At 40.2% G+C, this 18,345-nt stretch overlaps 1 protein-coding gene across 2 annotated transcripts in view; it reads right to left on the reverse strand.

Moving 5' to 3' along the window:
- LOC132955384 (A disintegrin and metalloproteinase with thrombospondin motifs 14) overlaps positions 1 to 17,277 on the reverse strand; it is a 43,375-nt gene extending 26,098 nt beyond the window's left edge. For both annotated transcript variants that reach the window (XM_061028230.1, XM_061028229.1), the window contains exons 1-4: positions 16,632 to 17,277; positions 15,852 to 16,273; positions 5,074 to 5,230; positions 2,744 to 2,940 (exon numbers count right to left, since the gene is read on the reverse strand). In XM_061028230.1, coding sequence (XP_060884213.1) covers positions 2,744 to 2,940; positions 5,074 to 5,230; positions 15,852 to 16,273; positions 16,632 to 16,710 — 855 coding nt within the window. In that variant the 5' untranslated portion in view covers positions 16,711 to 17,277. The remainder of the gene's footprint in view (positions 1 to 2,743; positions 2,941 to 5,073; positions 5,231 to 15,851; positions 16,274 to 16,631) is intronic.
- Positions 17,278 to 18,345: the final 1,068 nt, after the last annotated feature.

The raw sequence follows: 18,345 nt of genomic DNA on the forward strand, positions 1-18,345 counted from the left end.
AGTGATGCTCGGCTAAATAAAGGAAAACAACCCTGTATTTTATCTACAGAATATTAAAGCTCCTGTGACCAACTTTCCCTTGTGTAGATTTTGGCGACCTCTATGGACAGCACCGTCTTAGATGATAATGTCCTGTACATGTGTGGGTAGTGTTTCATGACGAAAAGAACCTTCACTGTGCTGTCTTTAGACGGTACATTACACCACGCATTATGAATCTTTGACATGAAAAATGTAGAAAAAGGCTGTTTCTGACACCTACCGCACAGCAGTAGCTTCAGAGATTACAAATAACTTAATAGAAAAAGGCAATTTTTATGCTGAAGGTCTTTTTTGCTTTTATAAATCATACAGACGCATCACTTTACATTTGAATCTGCTTCATAAAAACTCCAACCAGGAGCTTTAAGTAAAACAATCTGGATGTTGCTAAAAAAAAAACTAAAAAAAAAGACATTCTAACCACTGAGGTCTTCATTGTCAAAGCTTCATTTTATATTCCTGAAGTTTAATGTCTTTTCTTTGCATTTTCTGATCAAAAATAAGCAGCAAAAGCGAAATATTTTTGATTTAGATTCATTTAGATGTACAGATGTTGTCTAATCTCATACTTGTGTTGTGAGAAATGGCTGAGATGCCAAGGTACAAAACAGACAATGTTAGCAACGTGGTCTGACGGTTGTCTCCAAGACTAACCAAACACAATTCAATCACGGCTTGGAGAGTCGGAGTGTTCTGGAGTGTAGCACGCTCTCTCTTTTTCTTTTTCAGGGACAGACTCTGAACTCCTTATGGGTAAGAGCAGCAAATGTCCTTTCTCCTAACCAGGTAGGCTGTCAGGTAACTTCACTAATAGTTATTTCCAAGAATAATTGCAGTGCAGAAACCAACAGGATTTAAACATTCCTTCTAGTTATTCTAAAACTGTCTTTTATTCATGCTTTCCTGTTTCTGTCTTTGTGCCGGCTCAGAAAGGACATTTCCAAAAGATTCACAGTGCTTCTCTTTGCTTTAAACACCAACAAGTGCCTGTGTCACTTAGCTTTCTCTGGCCAGAAATTATGACTGTGTGGAACAAAAGCTCTGTCAATGAAGGAAGGATATCTGGGCTTCAGAACAAATTTGCTCTGGGGGCGCAGGGTTACACCCAAAGGTATTTAAGCAAATATTCCATTCACAGAAGCCTATTCAGGTCAATAAATGCTGTAAAGAGTACTTGGGTGACCCCAAATTCTTCCAGATTTGTTACGAGCTGAAATTCCTCAAGCGGTCAATACTGACCTATATATATGTGTGTGCTTATGTTGGACACCTGACAAAGTGAAGCAGCTGAACGAGAACAGCATCAAAAATAGAGTCATAACAGTTCCATTATAGCATCATTTTTGTCTAGCAGGACTCAGGTCTTTGCTTTCTGACCTGATTATAATACTTTATGGTGAGTCCTGCTGAAGGGCGGGTTAACCCCACGCAGGCTGGGATAATGACAAAGCCAGGAGGAGCACACACACACACACACACACACACACACACACACACACACACGTACACACATACTCAGAGGGCTGGAATGGGACTGCTGTAGCTGCAAAATGAGAGTAGCAGCTGTGCGCTGCAGGCGCTAGGTGTCCCTGGTTTGTGTACGGCATCACATCGACGTGGAGAAGAAAAAACCTTGGTCGAACAACACGGCCATTGTGCGGCAGGCACCACAGCAGTCACCTTGGCTTTACACAGACAGGATGTTCAGTAATCAATCCCTCAGGGAGAGTTTCTCCAGGTGGTACTACACACTTTGCAGCCACGGAGCAGGGATTCAGAGGGATTTGAGTGGGCAGAGCGCTTTCAGACACAGCAAGCCTGTGGCTTACGCGTGGAACTAAACACTTAAGACCCTCGTTTGTTTAAACTCTGCCTCTGGAGGTTGCACATTGCTCTTGTCTGATTCCGCTCAAAATGAAGGGTTTGAGTTGTACAGGTATTACTTCAAAGAACTTCACTGTATTTCTCTCTAAGGATGGGTCAATTGAATCCCTAAAAACCTCCTTAAATTCACTCCTCCTGACTGATCTGAAAAACTTATTAGAGACCTCAGGATCAAGCTCTCACAGCCACTCCAGAACAATCAGCCAAAGTCATTAAAAATCAAGACAGCTCACTCTGCCCAAGACAATTGAGGACAGATTGTAAATATAATATCCTATTTAAATAAACACTTCATTCCATGTAAGAAGAGTTTGGCATTGTGACAGGACCACTGGCGCTTGTTTCCACGCTCGCCCTGCACAGCTCCCACTCAACTTTCTAATTGGTCTAGTGCAGCTAATCAGACCACCATGCACGGTCCAAATGGTAACTGTTACAGAGTGAAACCAGCACCCTGTGAAAATCTGACTTGGGGGATTTGGGACCAGTAAGCAGATTATGGTGGTAGGAGCTGGTGGAACCCGTAATGAATTAGCAGAGAGTTTCTTTTTTTTTCCTCCTCTCATCTGATAATCCATAAACAGCTAGAGACAGCTAGGGTCCAGGGACAAGTGTGGCAAGGTCTGTTACGAGCGTGAACAAGGTGGAAATATCTCCAAGGGTTGGTAAAAATTTATGATAGATTATAGACCAAACAATCAATAAAGCCATATAATTATCTGCATTATTCATGTGGAAATCCAGATAAACAAACAGCCGCCTGTGAGAATCTTTCATGCTAATTAAAAACAACAAAAATAAATCATAAAACACTTACTATGTTCATGAGCGTGAGAACATAATTCTGCACGTGCTCCTTGCCGTGGAAGCGCACCACCGAGTCGTCCACAGCCAGCAGCACCTCAATGTTGTAGTCGTCCTTCTTTGCGTGCCTCCTCTTGCGCTCGGACTCGGACAGTTTGTGTTCGACCAGATCCAGAGACGCAGGAAGGCTCGCAATCCCAAAGTCTGCAACTGCAAGAAAAATACGTGCGGGACATATTTGATTCCTCTTGACTTATTTTAACCCCCATTCTATGTAAGTGGCAAACCAAACGTGTAAATGTTCCAGGATGGACAGGAAGAACCCTTGGGGTTATTGACAGGACAACAATCCTGGATGTTTTCTGAATAGAGAAGTTCAGATACCACTTTGCCTTCCCAATGTCATTCTTGAAATGTAGACTCCAGTATTGGCCAAAACCAAATACCTCTCTAATACTTAGTGCAAATAGAACAACCGTATGCTGACATTTTGGTGGCTTTGAGTCACATAAAGCACAATGCAAGCATATGTGTTAGCACAGTGTGGTGTTACATATGCTAGCACTACACTGTTGTTGTTAATAGTTATCCTCACACCATAATTTACCAGAAACCAGTTTCTTTTTGGGGGATGTTAATTGGCTTTGGTATCAGATCTGTGCGTTGACTGACACACTTGCCGATATCTGTTCTAGGCAGTATCAGAGGATAACGCTGAGACTAGTATCCTTTAAGACTTTAAAGAGCTGATCACAAGAAGTCTCTGTCACATTAAGCCTGCTTTAAGAGTGTTCATCGAGATCAAGAATCCCAGTGGAGTCAAACCAGCTTCATTCATGTCATTAAGCACTCCCTCTGTTTCCTGTATGTGTGAAAATGTCAAAAAGTCTGACATCAATCTGTGAATCTGTGGCTCTCAGAGTTGAAACACTTGAGTAGAAATAACTTGTGAATTTGGATTTGACAGAAACATTGGATGCAGAGCGATGATGTGAAGAACTTATTTTTGCATTTGACATCTTGTCTTTTTACTTTTCTTTTGCCCATCTCATGATTATCCTTCTATTTGCTTATTTTGTTCTGCAGGAAATAACTATTGCAACATCATCATGTAAATTACAGATAAAAGCAAGAATGGAAATATGAAATGCAATAGTTATAGTAGTGATAGTAATAATTGTTTGTGGGAAACATTCAAAGTCTGGTTGCAAAACCAATAACACACATCTGCAGTACTTTATAAAAGAATGTAGCTCGTGAAGAAAAAAATGAACAAAATGCATCATGAAGATGTGACTGAGTGACTTGATTACCTTTTTTTCCATAGGGCAAATTGGCAGTGGAGTAAAATGAAAGAGCCCATGCCCATTAGTAGTTTCATAACAGCAGGGGAACTCAATGAATTAGAGAGTACAGTGAGAGTCTTCCCCCAGATGCTCAATTTTGGCTGCAAAAAGGTCAACCCCCCCCTCCTAACTGAGTCCCTAGTACTACCACTGGAGCCCAGCATTCCTCACTTCTCCAGCTGGTTGAGGGAGCTCCAAAAGCTAACAGCTTAGGAAGTGATTTTACAAAATTTGAGCTTCTTAACTGCAAATTCTTGTGCAAACTATTTTTAAACTTTTATATTTAGATGTTTTTTAAGATACCGGTAAGACACATTTTAATTGATTTCAGTTCAGTCTCTAAATCACATTTTAGGCTCTTCTGTAAATCATGTATGCCTTCACTTTTGTCAATGTTTCATTATCCCTGTGTTGGAGGAAAGGCTTCCATCAAACGCAGGGGAAATATGGGTGTCAGAATATATCTGTGGAAATCGTTTGCTCAGTCCTTCAAGATATCTGGGTCTTTATCGTCATCATACCTTCTGTAAGTCTACTGTACATGGTAATGTGAACCTGAAGGTTGGTTGCACAGCGGGTTTAACAGGGCTTAGCTGCTGTAAAGAAGGTACCAATGAACCAAAACAGTGAAGTGAAACCAAAACAAGGAGCTGAAAGAAGCTAAAACGCTACGCATATGTGGAACTAAAGAGCCGCAAGTGAATCCTCTTAAGGGGACGCCATTAATTAATAAACATGGGGCGCTGGTGGCGCAGTGGTTAGTGCGCGCACTGGAGGCTATAGTCCTCAACGCGGGCAGCTCAGGTTCGAATCCAGCCTATTGCTCCTTTCCCGCATGTCATTCCCCTCTCTCTCTACATTAAAGGCACAAAAAGCCCCCCCCCCCCCCCCAATTTTTTTTTTTATTCCATTGTAAATATAAAGATATAGATTTTGTCCTCTAATGCATGTATATATCTCAGGAAATAAATGGAAACTTGTGACGCTCCTCGCCTACCTTCATTGTGTAGGTCCTCCCTCCGCTGGCCCGACTCCCGCTTGATGGCCGACCTGCGGTAGACCACATGGACACGCCCCTTCACTTCCACATCCTGCTGGCCCTTCTCAAGGGGCTCGATGAAAAACTCCCCATTATCAGTCCGGATCAGACCTGCCTGGAAGAAAAGAGGGCTTCAATTAGTGCACCCCTTCTCCTTCAAAGGGAAATTCAACTGGAGGCAGTAACTATAGTGTGCTTGATCAATTGTATAGTTTTTGAGAAGGGCTTGGAATGGAGAATGACGCAGGTAGACACAATTTGGTCCATTTCATTCCTTTTACCAAGATCGATTCAGTGTCCACAAAATTTCATCCCAACCAAGATGAAGAGCTTTTACTGCTTTTACATCCCATTTCTATCCTCTTTATCCATTTGTATTTACTTAAAACCTGTTTTTGAAACTGTTACCAGTCACTACCAGATGTACTTTTGAAAGCAATTTATTTCTTCCTAACTTCCTGTTGTGCTCCACTTTAATTTGAGTTTGAGATTACTGCCACTTCTTTCAGCTACCCGCTGAGTGTAGCTCAGACCTGACCTCAACACTGACTTCCATCATGACTGAAACTGTTGTCAAACGTGGAAGCTCTGGAAAAAAAACCAATTAATTAGGACGTACAGCAAACACAAGTTGACATTTACCACTGAGTTCCAACATGACAATACTTGTGCAGTAAATTTATCAACTTAACTGTTGACAAATATCCAACACAGCCTTCACTTAACATATTCCCTCTCTTTTCTGCTGTTTAATTCACTTTCTCTTTGGGAAGTAAATATATATTGTGGGGTAAACCTACAATATATCTACATGGGGTACATTTGATTTTTGCTATAATTATATTCAGAATGTTGCATATTATTCCTTTAAACAAATGCAAAGAACTGCAGTGTTTACTTAATGAACTTGGTTTAACCAAATGAAAAGTTCAGAAGAGTTTCTCTGAATGCAAGACAAACTTATCAACGTCAGGTCTGTGGGTCATTATTGTGGCATTCTTGCTGGGCCATTTTCTCAAGACTAGAACAATACTTTTTTGTTAGCTTTGAGCTGCAATGACTTGAGGTATTTCTTGGTCATCTTTGTCATCAGCCTTTACTCAATTAGACTCTTTCTATGGTTTCAATCTCTCACAAAAAATGAATGTTTCTTCCATTCTTATCCATTTGTTTTATCTAGTGTAAAAATGGAAAATCATTACTTCAAGCTGTCGGCAAACACACATGCTGAGTTTGGACTGAAGCAGAGATGGATGATGGTCTTTATAGTTCAGGTTTCTCATAATGTCTTAGTTATGTTTGCAAGGTATTTTTAAGGATGTGATAACCTTAGCTAGGTAACCCAGTTATTGCTGATATGCAAAGTCACTATCAGCAATTCTTTTTAAACTTTCAACTTTCAGGCCACCAGTCAATCATAGAGATGACACCTGGGCTTGTTGTTCAGACTGCAGATACATTAGATTAGATTCTCTCGTCAGACCTTGAAGATAGACAGTCCCATTGATATTTGCAGGTGTTAAGAATGGATTTGTGTTTCCAGACATCACTCTGGAGTTTTGTTTTTGCTGCGCCCTGTATTTAATTTTTTAATGCTTCTCCAGCAAAGTTGTGATTTATTGCAATCAGCGGAGACACATCGCTAAGATGGGCCAAATATTAAATCCACCAGAAAAGCCATGTGTTTTTCGCATGTTTCCTTCAAAATGTTTCGGGTTTTTTGTGCATTTATGGCAGAGATAGGACAGTGGATCGAGTCTGAAATCAGGGAGAGAGAGTGGGGAATGACATGCGGGAAAGGAGCCACAAGCTGGACTTGAACCTGGGCTGCCCGCTTGGAAGACTATAGCCTCCATACATGGGGCGCACGCACTAACCACTGCGCCACCGTGCCACTGACACCCCAAAATGTTTCGTTTTTGAGCTAATAGTGGACACTGCAACAAGATTTGTACAAACCCATCCAGGGAACATTGTTCCATCATGGTTCCTGTTGGACATCATCAGCTGTGTCTAATTAAGTGGAAAAAATGAAGCAAAAGCAATGTTGCATCCTCTGCCAAAGAACCAAAATATAGTCTGAGGTTGATACATTTCCTCTTCGTGTTGCCACCTTTCTATGAAGCTTAATAGACTGAATTTGTGTTTTCTGACTAGCGCAGATAATGGAAAGTAAAATTCTGATAAAAAAATCCATCCAGTCTATCATTATACCCCTAGCAAAGGCACATCCATTTTGGCAATATGGTGTGTAATAACAGCTGGAAAAAGAGGTCTTCAAACAGGAAAGCAAAGGAAAAAATAAATCCTTTCAAATCTTTCCCATGCTGACACTGGGGATGAAAAACACAAGTGCTGTGAAGTGAAGGGTTGAGTTGTGACGGTGAGGGCAAAGAGGAGTGAAAGAATCTGTCCAGCCTCTGACCAGGAAATGCCAAGTAAGACATGCTCGAATACTTCCTCTGTGGTCTCTTATTTCAGCAGTGGCTGGAGAGTGAAGCCAGCTCTGCGAGGGGAGAGAGGGAGAGCAGTAGCATCTGGAAGGAGCCTCAGAAGAACCAAATGTAAACATGTGCTCCCTGCAGGGAAGTATGTCTGGGCCAAGGAAAGGTGGAGGTTTCGCTGCCAGAAGTCAGGAAGGGACACAGAGTTATTTGATTTTTAGAAAGTCTGCCTAAATTTCTTCAACACAACCAACAATTACATGTTATTACTGAAGACCTTAATACAACTATTTGCTCTCATCTATAAACCCAAATTGATTTTTAATTTGCCTAAATCTGATTAAGATTGACAAATAATTTGGTTGATTGCTTGACAAAAAAACAATCGTAGTTCATCCAGGATCATTTCCAATTATATTCTAGCTGAAGCCTGAAATTTGCTGCAATTCTCCTCTTCAAGTTTTTTTCTTAGTTTGACTTCAATGGCTGAGTAAGAAAAATGAATATGGAAGTGTAAAAGTAAAGGGGACAAACAGGATTTCGGGGGACACATGTCAATGTAGCTCTACTACTGGCAATACGTTGTTGAGACTGAAAGAAAACATGGAGCTATTTTACATAAACAGAGGGAATGAAAAAACATATATACTATATATATAAAGGTGTTTTTTAAAGATGAGCTTAGCCAAAGGCCATGGATGTTTGAGCTGCAACGTGCGAGAAAATCGAGTCCAGGCATCATCCCAGAGGCTTAACCTGCAATTTGTGGCTCATTGATTTAAAACCAAGCCCATGGTTGTAAGCACGTTATTATTTGCTGATCTACACAGAGACTAAAAAAATCTGCTGTCAACTGTTGACTTCAAGTTGAGCATGGTCACACAGTAATGAATTAATTTCGATTTCAAAAGCCGTAGTATGTCTGGATCAGGACCCATGGCATAACAAGATTAGACAAATCTTCCTGAAGTCCTTGCAGTGACGGACATGTCGGTGACTCTGGATCAAAGCTTTACTCGTAACACCAGGTAGATCAATGAGTCAATAAGGGGGTCATTCAAAAGCTGAGTGTGTGACAGCTTGTGGTAGTGGGGGATTTCTACCTCATTCCTTTTTATCAGCTTTTTGACCTATACTAAGATGGACCACAAAGGGCAAGCTTTGCAAGCAACAGCTGGTGATCAGGGAAAGGTTTAATAAAAGGAAATTGAATTGAAAGTTAATTAATCACATAACCCCCCCCCCCCTGTTCTGAACTTGTATCAGAGAGGAGAGACATTATATTTATTATATATTTAATTTAACCACTAGCAGGAACGCTTCATTGAAGTAGAAGGTTATAATTAGGCTGCTAATTGGAGCTGATTAACTTTCACATTAAAGATGAGCCTGATTTTCAGCAACTTGTTGAACAAGAAGGATAGATGCCGCTTATAGTGGTGGATTGCCTTTTACACTAAATGTACTAAAATTAGTCAGTTTAAAAGGGTAAATCATATTTTGGTAGTTGTCCTGGTGGTAGCAGAGGCAGTTATTGTGGCAGTAGTTTTAAATCAGAAAAAGTGTAGTATTATTATTAGAACAGTATGGACAATAGCAATGCCCATAGGGTTGAAGAAGAAGTAGTAGGCTGGTCAATAGAGGGCGCTAGGAAGCCGCCATACTCCCTACAAGTAGCTAATTTAAATATGATGTAGTTCATGAGTAGAATGTATAACTTGCAATAAAAATGTAGATTTAAAAGTTCTACATGTCTAAGGTTAGTAGTCGATGTAACAGGCAGCAGAAATTACAGGGGTAGTCATATTATAGAAACAGTGGTACAATAGTTGTAGTTCTAATTGTAGCAGCAGTAAAATAACTAGTGGTTAAAGAAATGGAGATAGGAGTAGATAAATTAGAAGTATGATATCTACTGTACTACCAAGAAGAATAAGTAGTTCAAGTCATGATAGTAATTTAAGAGGTTGTGTGTAGAACAAGTCTATTAGCAGTTTATTAGTAGCAGTAGCATCCACCGGTGTGTGTGTGTGGGGTTGTGTGTGTGTGTGTTGCTAACTTGTTAAATAGTGTTTTAGACAGTGATACTTAAGATGCTGCAAATGAATATCAGACTCAGAGAAAATCAATCATAATATTGGCCGAGTCGTCGGACTTCCTCTGATAGAGCTCTTAATTTAGTGACTCCACCTCAGTGCCAGCAGAGTCCTCGTACACCAGACAATCCTGAAATACTGGAATGGGACCAGGCCTGTGCAGATATCCCTACAAACTTTCATGAATATAACAATCAAAGCAAGCTTTTTCCATCTACAACGAATGGAAAACTGCAACCCCACCCCTAAAAAAAGCAAGCAGACTTTTGACTGTCCTGAAATACTGGAATGGGTGTCTCTCTTTTTAACTGATGAACACACAAATAGCCCTCTATCGACTGAGGCTTGTCTGGCACTCGTGTTTCCATCACACATGTAATTCAATCAAGCCCCCCATCATGATGGGCACCAGTTTAATCATAGCCATCCCTTGTAGCTCCACAACAATAGGTCACACTTGTTTGGAGTACACAGCTGTTGTCATCTAACAGGAGAGGAAGACATCCTAAACAGGTCAATCAAACATAGACCAAATATATCCAAGATAACAGATTCATGTATGGCTCTACTGTACGCAAGTCTTATCTGTCATGAGCTTGGAATGCCATAAATCTGGCGCCTCTGGGCACATGGCAGGAGACTCAGTTAACGTAATCGGTTTCTGATGATGTCATGCCTCACTGGTTGGGATCTCTGTGAGAGCAGTCCCACTGCTAAGGACACACTGATAGCAAAGCAAATCAAGGATGGACTGAAAAACTGTTGCGGTGATCAAGTCTGAGCACTTTTCAGGAATGCACATGGGTGTGAAAATACAAATCCTTGCAGCTGTGATTAACACTGGATGTTTGTGCTAAGCACGTCAACCATACTTTTCAAGGAGTTAAGTACAGTTGTGTGCATCACATCTGAGTTTTGGATGAATACAAACCTATAAAGGCAGAAGCTAGCAAAACAGCAAATCTGGCATAGTCTTTCATCAGGTCATAAAATTAAAATCTGAATCCAAAAAGCAACAGGACTTGGTTGAAGTTCTTGAAATTTGGACTTCAACCAAGTCCAGTTGCCTATTGGTTTCAACCAGGTTTCAACATCAAAACTACTAGCAAAGCACATAAGCTAGCACAAAAGCTAGCAGGATAACGCCTCGCAAACAGAAGCTACAAGAGCAGAGGCTGAGAAAAATGTAGGTAATAGGGATGTTCGTCAGTGACTTTGTTCCAAGTCAATTAAAGGGAAATTTAAATTGCCTTTAAAAGGTAAGAAAACATTCATAAAACAGTCAAAGCTGACCAAAATGTATCTAAAATTGTCTGTTGGTAAACAGTGTTATTTAGCTTGCAGAGTGTTGCTAATGTTAGCAGTGCTAGCGCCGTCAGCTGTTGGTCCTCCCTACTTGTTAACGTCCACATTCCTCTTCTAAATGTGGTTAAACATTGCTTAGGTTTTGTTTTCTAGCACATCAAATATACCTTTGTAGATGGAGAAAAGTAAAGATAAAGCACTATACATCTCAAAGGTTTTGCCCGCATGCACCTCTGTGCAAGATTAACGTGCTTATTTCCTTTAAACGCTGCCTTTCATCAGGCATGATCTCTTTCATGTCTTCCCATCAAGCAGACACTTTAGACTAAATAATTCGCCTGCATCTTCAAATGCTCCCCGGACAACTCTGCATGCACAGACAGGTCTATGTTTATGTTGGCTTTGATGCAAGGAAACGCATGGAATGTATTCCGAAGTGTCTTTATAGGATGTTTTTACACACATCACAGAAAAAACATGCATCGAGTACATATTTGTTGCATACTGGAGCCTGGGTAGTGTAAGACTTCTGCCTCCACCACAGTTAAATAAAGATGATAAAAACGTTGACATCATTGTCTTTATCCACTTTGTCTTTATTTACTTGGTTCTTGAGGCCCAGTAAGCCATATTAAAAGAATCAATCAATCAATCTTTATTTCTAAAGCACCAATTCATTACAAATGGTATCTTAAGAGACTTTACAAAAAAGAGCAGGTCTACCCTTACTCTTTGTTATATCGTTTACAAAGACCCAACGTTAATCCACCATGAGCACAGCGCTAAGCAACATTTAGCAAAGTTACAGCTATTAAAAAACTAACTTTAAGAGGCACAAACCTCGAGCAGAACCAGACTCGTGTTGAACAGCCATCTGCCGAAACTTTGTTGGGGTTGAGAAGGGAATAGAGGGAGATGCAGAAAGAGAGAGACGGAACAACAAGAATAAAATACATCTATAGCAAAAATGTGAGTGCACATGAAAAAAGTATGTGTTGTATTAGGAACAAAAACTAAGACAATAGACTGATCAGTCTAATATTAACAACTGCAATATTAACAAGACCGATTATGGTAATTGCAGAAGTTTAAGTTTAGCAGCTCGAAGATTAACTTTAACATTTATAATAATGAAAATAGATGTGAGGCTGATATTAATAGTTGTAGCTCTTAGTTTCACTTTAACACTTATAATAACGATGGTCGCAAATAAAAAAAAAGAGGTTGCTTTTGAAATTGAATTAGTTGCCTGCTTGTGACTGTTCCTTTAAGTTCTGTCTCATTCCATCAAAATATTCTTTGTTATCTTTCTTTCCCTACAAATTGGGGCTCTGAGGAACCCAACATGATGGGTTTCTCTCAGCAAGCGTCTGTTGAGAGAGAAACATTTTCAAAGCTGGTGAGTCTTTATTAAAACCAATTTAGAGAAAAGCAAAGGTGGCTCTTTTTCTTTTACTACTTTGCAATACAACGACAAGGGTTTCTCTTGAATAGTCAAATATGAAAAGGGATTTAAGGACAGTAATCAACACACAACGTAACCTAAATTCATACAAATATTCTCTGAAGACATGAATGTTTGCAATTCAATAACATAATAAATTCCCCAACAAGAAACTGAACTGAGCATTAAGACCCCAAATGTCTGTCTTTCAGGGTTGTTGTTTTCAAAAAATGCTGAATCATTATTGGAGTTGATTGCATTTTTAGACAACTCTAGATGATTGTATGATGATTACAAGCAGGCAAAGAAAGGGTTAAAATTGTGCTTTGACAATTATACAGCTCTGTATTGATAAATTTTTGTTTCATTACTTTGAAAACCAATTTTGTCAAAAGTATAGCATCGGTTTTGTTTGATTTTTCAGACTTGTCCATTACATGAATCGCAAAATCGATAAATTAGTAAAAGAACCCACAATTGATCAGAGTTCTATCGAAGACTTTTAAAGTTATAGAATCACAACATAGCTTTTAAATTCCAATCAAAATAGGATGCTTAAACTGTACTGCACAGTACAGAAGTTCAAAATACATACAAAAAAACAGTACATAAAACATCTTTTCAGTAAAAATGAACCTAACGTAAACAAAGAAGAAGTTAGCCAAACAACAAAAGCAAGCAAAACAGAAGCTAGCTTAAAAATCATCTGAGCAGAACAACAACAGTAAGACAGAAGCTAGCACAGAAGTTAGCTAAGGAACAGAAGCTAGCAGACCAAAATGCAGAAGAAGCACTCACTGTATAAGGAGTAGACTCAAATCATCCATTGCTTAGAAGACTACTATTTTGGAGCCTAGAGGTTGGTGTTTTGGCTGTAACCGTGTTGTTTTTGGAGCCAAAGCTAACAATATAAAAGACAGAGTGGATACATAAGAGGCTCCAAGTTCAGTGGCTCCATTGGCTGAGATGACAAAGCTTAGCTCAAAAGTCACAAATAGCGTCATATAAGTTGAAAGTGTCCCCCTACTACATGTTGTCAGTAGCTTTATTTGGAACATAGACTTTTACATTTTTCAACCAAGTGGTTGCACAGAACAAAAGCAAGCAGTGAAAATTTGACACAAGACTGGAATCACATTTCTGCTTTCTGAAGGGCATTGATTTTATCTTCTTGGCTTCTCTACTGAATAATATGTCCTCTAAACCATTATAGCTTTCGGTATTAGGCTACATGAAAAATCTTGTAACACTGACAGAAGATGACCTTTTGTGCACCTAGCTTTGAAGAAACCATAGAATAAAAACCTTTCTTATCATAACATGAGCTGAATCCAGCATTGTTCTGCATTGTGTTGCATGAGGCCACTGTGTCAATTTTAGCCTCCACTCGCTTGAAGGATACACACACTGTCGCCTTTCAGGAAATTAGGCTACTTGTGAGTAGACATAGCATGGCATTGTTCACAAAGACCACTCACTGTTATTACATTAAAGGTCCCATATTATGCTTTTTCTGGTTTTATATGCTCTTTAGTGTGTTTTCCATGTGTCCTGTGCATGTTTAGGCACATCTATGTGCAAAAATTCAAAGTCCGCGGAAACGCGGCTTCTCCTACGTCCTCCTGTTAGCTGTAGCATTAGCTGCATGTAACACTCGGTTCTAGCCCCCCTCGATAAAAATTTGTCAGTCCGACGTCATTGTCAGTGTGAGATCACTGATCTAAGCCCATTGGCTCGTTGTGGCAAGCCCTGCAGCTCATGTTGAAATTTCCGAGACACGTGCTGAGCAACTGACCAATAACGACAGAGCGGATCGGCAGACCAATCAGAGCAGACTTGGCCCACGTGGGGTCTAACAGTGTGGGCTCAACAGAGCGTAGCTGACGGACTCAGAGCGGAGAGGGAGCATGGAGGAGCAGTACATGAAAACAGACACTTTTTTCGGACTTTAGCTATTGTGAACATACAAAAGTAGGTACATAGATTAAATATACGAACCCCAAAAAGGGCATAATATGGGTTTTTTAAGATGAATAACTATTTGATATGTGATAAGGCCCTTTTAAAATCGCTCAGCGTCAGCACAGTTTGTTGTATTTATACAGATATATGACTAGAGATAGGAAATGTAGCAGTGATGATAAAATATGCAAGTGTCAAGAGATCTCCAATGTTTCTTTGTGCTGATGCAAAATGAAAAGCTCAACTGTCCACACAAACACATCAAGACACTAAATTATGGGCCTGTGGAAATTCTAGCCAAGAGTCTCAATTACAGTACTTGAATCAGTACTTGAATCAAAGAAAGTCATCTCACTTTAACTCTCAAAGAGTGTCATGTCGAAATAAAGGAATCATTAGTTAAACGAGACCCCTTGGTGATATTCAAAAGCTCCAAGGTTGGGAGGTTATCTCGCCCTCCCATTCCACACGTTATTTTTATCACAACAACTCAGACAGCTGACTCAGAAAAACTAAAGGGCAGCCTCGCTTTGGTCAACCTGCCAATTCAAATGTCACATGCATGTTTGAAAATTCTCTCTAATTTGCTGGAGAACAAACATCCATTAATGGCTCAGCTCACCTCCTGGCACTTTAGACTATCACTGCACGACCAAACTACTGCCCTTGAGCAGAGTGATTGATAGATAAGCAGTCATGGAGGAGACACAACGCTTTGGAAGTACAGTGATTATCTTGGGATTGTCGCCTTGCATTGTGAAATGATTTTTACATGGATAGTCCTTAAATACCATTACTGACACCAAGCCAATACTAAGGATGCTTTGAACAGTGGTCGGTAATGATGTTCCATCCCAAAATCATTGGAATAAACCACTTAACTCCAGTATGCTAGAGGTTGCTTCTCAATGTTTTTGGTTTCTTTTTCCTTTATATTTAAGTTTGGATTCAAGTCAGTTTCCAATGGTTGCCATTTTTTTCTCAAAATATTTGAAGAAACTTCTGCTTCCATGTTGATTGCTTAAATCTAGCAGGTTACATAAAGTAGGGTTGCACAGGCCCTGCTGTATGCTAATCAATGCTAATTCTTGAAACCCTCCCAGTCAACATTTTATTTAAAGAAAAACAATGAACGTAATTACTTGTGTGAAAGACGTCCATCACAGTAATAGATGTTGAGAGCATTTTTAATTTGCAATTTGTTCAGCCTTGTAGAGCATTTTAGCACCTTTCAGCTGTTTGTTTTGGTTTTATGGCATGCACATTTTATGATTTTGCTCCTACTCACTGCTATAGAGCCAGATGTGCCTGCCCTAGTGGATGCATTGCTAAGTGGCCATTGTCAAGGACTCTCTCATCATGAATGACTAACCAATAACATGCCACATTATGCCAGACACTCAGCAAAAGAGGGACAAGGGTATTTTCTTCATGCTACATCTCTCTCTATCTGAGGAACATTTCAACTGTGCATTAGTGACTTACCAGTCCATCACAGTTGCTGATAGCCACAGAGGCCTCTGGCATGTCGCTCACATCTCCAGTGAAAACACAGTCCCCGTGGATACGCTCCTTGGACTTTTCCACAAAGTCCTCCTGCCATTCCACAAAAGCCCCCGGGGCCACCAGCCTCCTGTTGGCCCTCAGTCGGAGGTGCAGTTCCTTCCCAAAAACAGTGACATTGAAAAACAAGTGCTGAGCCAAGGCAGGGGTGACCGAGGGCATCTCGGGGGCACCGCGGGCCACCCGTCTTCTTCCGCTTCCATAGTTTGAGGGGGCACCATCAGCAGCACCATCACTTTTACTTCCACTTCCAGCAGACACCACGTGAGAAATGTAGCGGCCACGGGAGTCTGTGCTGAATGGCACGATAAGACCATATTCACTTAACTTTCCAGAGAGTTTTTCTGATGGAACAGACAGTGTCAAGTGAGAGTCACATTCACAGAACTATTGCAAGTTCCTGTGGGAAAAGTCTACAGTACAAGTAGTAAAAAAAAATGCTGTATTATAGAGAATAGGACCAGACTTCATTTTATGTATACAATTGTAAGAATCATATGTAGCTCCAGTTCTAGTATAATAAATAATCATCTGAAATCATAGAGCTTAACCCACTGTATTAACTTTAACAGTTGGGCTGTCAGACCTATGTATATCTTTCTATGAAACAGCCCACATTTCTATCATTATCCACCAACATTTAGATCTAAAATACATTCTACACAGACAGCAAAAGCAAAGCAGGAAAAGTGGATTACTCACCTTGCGTTTCTGCAGCGAAAATATGATCCAAAAATAACTGACTGAGTGAAAAGCACATCAATAAATACATCCAATCCATAGCGAGGGCTGTAATGTTAGAGCTGCCACTTCAGCGCTGACTTTTCCTTTCTGTTGTAAACTCTGAGCAGAGTCCTTCCTCCTGACAAAAAAAAAAGCACAAATGCAGGAGAGAAGTCCTCAGAGTTGAGCTGCAGCGAGGCAGCCGGGCATTTCTGAGCTTCCCCTCTAGACGCAAAACTTTCGGATATTCACAAGTTGTTTCCAATCTTTTGGCCTGTGCTGAACTGCAAAGACCAAGACTGCCCCATCCATTTAGAGAGCAAAGGGGGGAGATATCTTGGGTGCTGATGACGACAACTCCCCGGTAAAAACCGGGACAGTTTGAAGAGAGAGCCCACTTTTTTTTTCTTTCTTCTTCTTCTTCTTCTTCTTCTTCTTCTCCTTCTCCTTCTCTTTCTCTCCGTCCTCTCCTTCCTCTGATAACTTTTTAAAAGGCAGGAGAGCAAGTTAACGCACGCCTACGCCGAGGGGAAAAAAAAAAACGTCGGAGGAGTTCAGATAAAGTGTGCAGAGACAGAGTGTCCCGTTGGTGAAACATCTGCCGTCCAGTCGTGCACCATTACGCACCAATGGTTCTGCTGCGGGACTCTCCACTGCTCCACTTGAAGCCACGAGCAGCCAACAGTGGGAGCGCATGCTCTGCACCAGACAACCACAGATTTAGCCAAGCGACTTTTTTTTTTTTTTCCAACTCATATGCTGCAAAAATATCCACCTCCACAGCTTATATGAAGTCTTTAAATATCTCTGAAAAATAGTGAAAAGGTTTTTTTTTTATGTTTTCATATGCAGGGTAATAACTCTTATATGTTTACATTAGCCCACGAACACACGTCAGAAATAAGGCTGTAAATCCGGGGTGTCAGAGGTCAAAAAAGTTCCAATGCACATGCCTCCAAAGTCACATTTTTGTTGCCTGAAGAAAAATGTGACTTTGGATTGTTCAGAAAGAAACTAATACGTGTTCGTCACTCTCGTTGATTTTAGTTTGCAGATAAGTTTAACATTAGTCAATCACGCGTGCAACCATTTAAACAAAAAGTAGTAACCCACTGTCCAAACAATTCAGGCATAAAATAAAGAAATACAGTATTAGAAAGAATCTGTATGTAATATATAGGGGGGGGGAAGTTTGAACTGTCACAAACAAAAGAAAAGATTAAAGGAAAAGTTCACTCTACTTTCAATTCTATCCTAAAATCACACTCACGTGCCCCTGATGCTGTGTTAGCTGCTGTAATGGTAACCTAGAGGATTTTTTTTGTGTGTGCAAACATTCATCATAAAAGCCTTAAAGCCAGAGCTTATATCAGGTTTCAGCATTTTGAAGTATATATATAAAGTTGATATCCACCAGGCTTAAAACGAAACTGTCACATGTTATTTCAAAATAGACATCAGAAAGTTTGACTCTATATGTGAAGTGCTTCTGTGAAAAGACAAATCTGAATCAGACTTTAAACCACCTGTGTGCTTTTGATTTGAATCTAGCATCAACAAAGACAATCCTGTTTATCAGAGTTGATGGCCTCACACAGTTTGAATCTACCAGTTTCCATAATCTGGCCTAACCGTGCAGAATTCACTGTGAGCGTATGATCCATCTACAGCAAAGCGACACATCCAACACCAC

This window comes from Labrus mixtus, chromosome 21, assembly GCF_963584025.1.
Source record: "Labrus mixtus chromosome 21, fLabMix1.1, whole genome shotgun sequence".
Classification (NCBI taxonomy): Eukaryota; Metazoa; Chordata; class Actinopteri; order Labriformes; family Labridae; genus Labrus; species Labrus mixtus.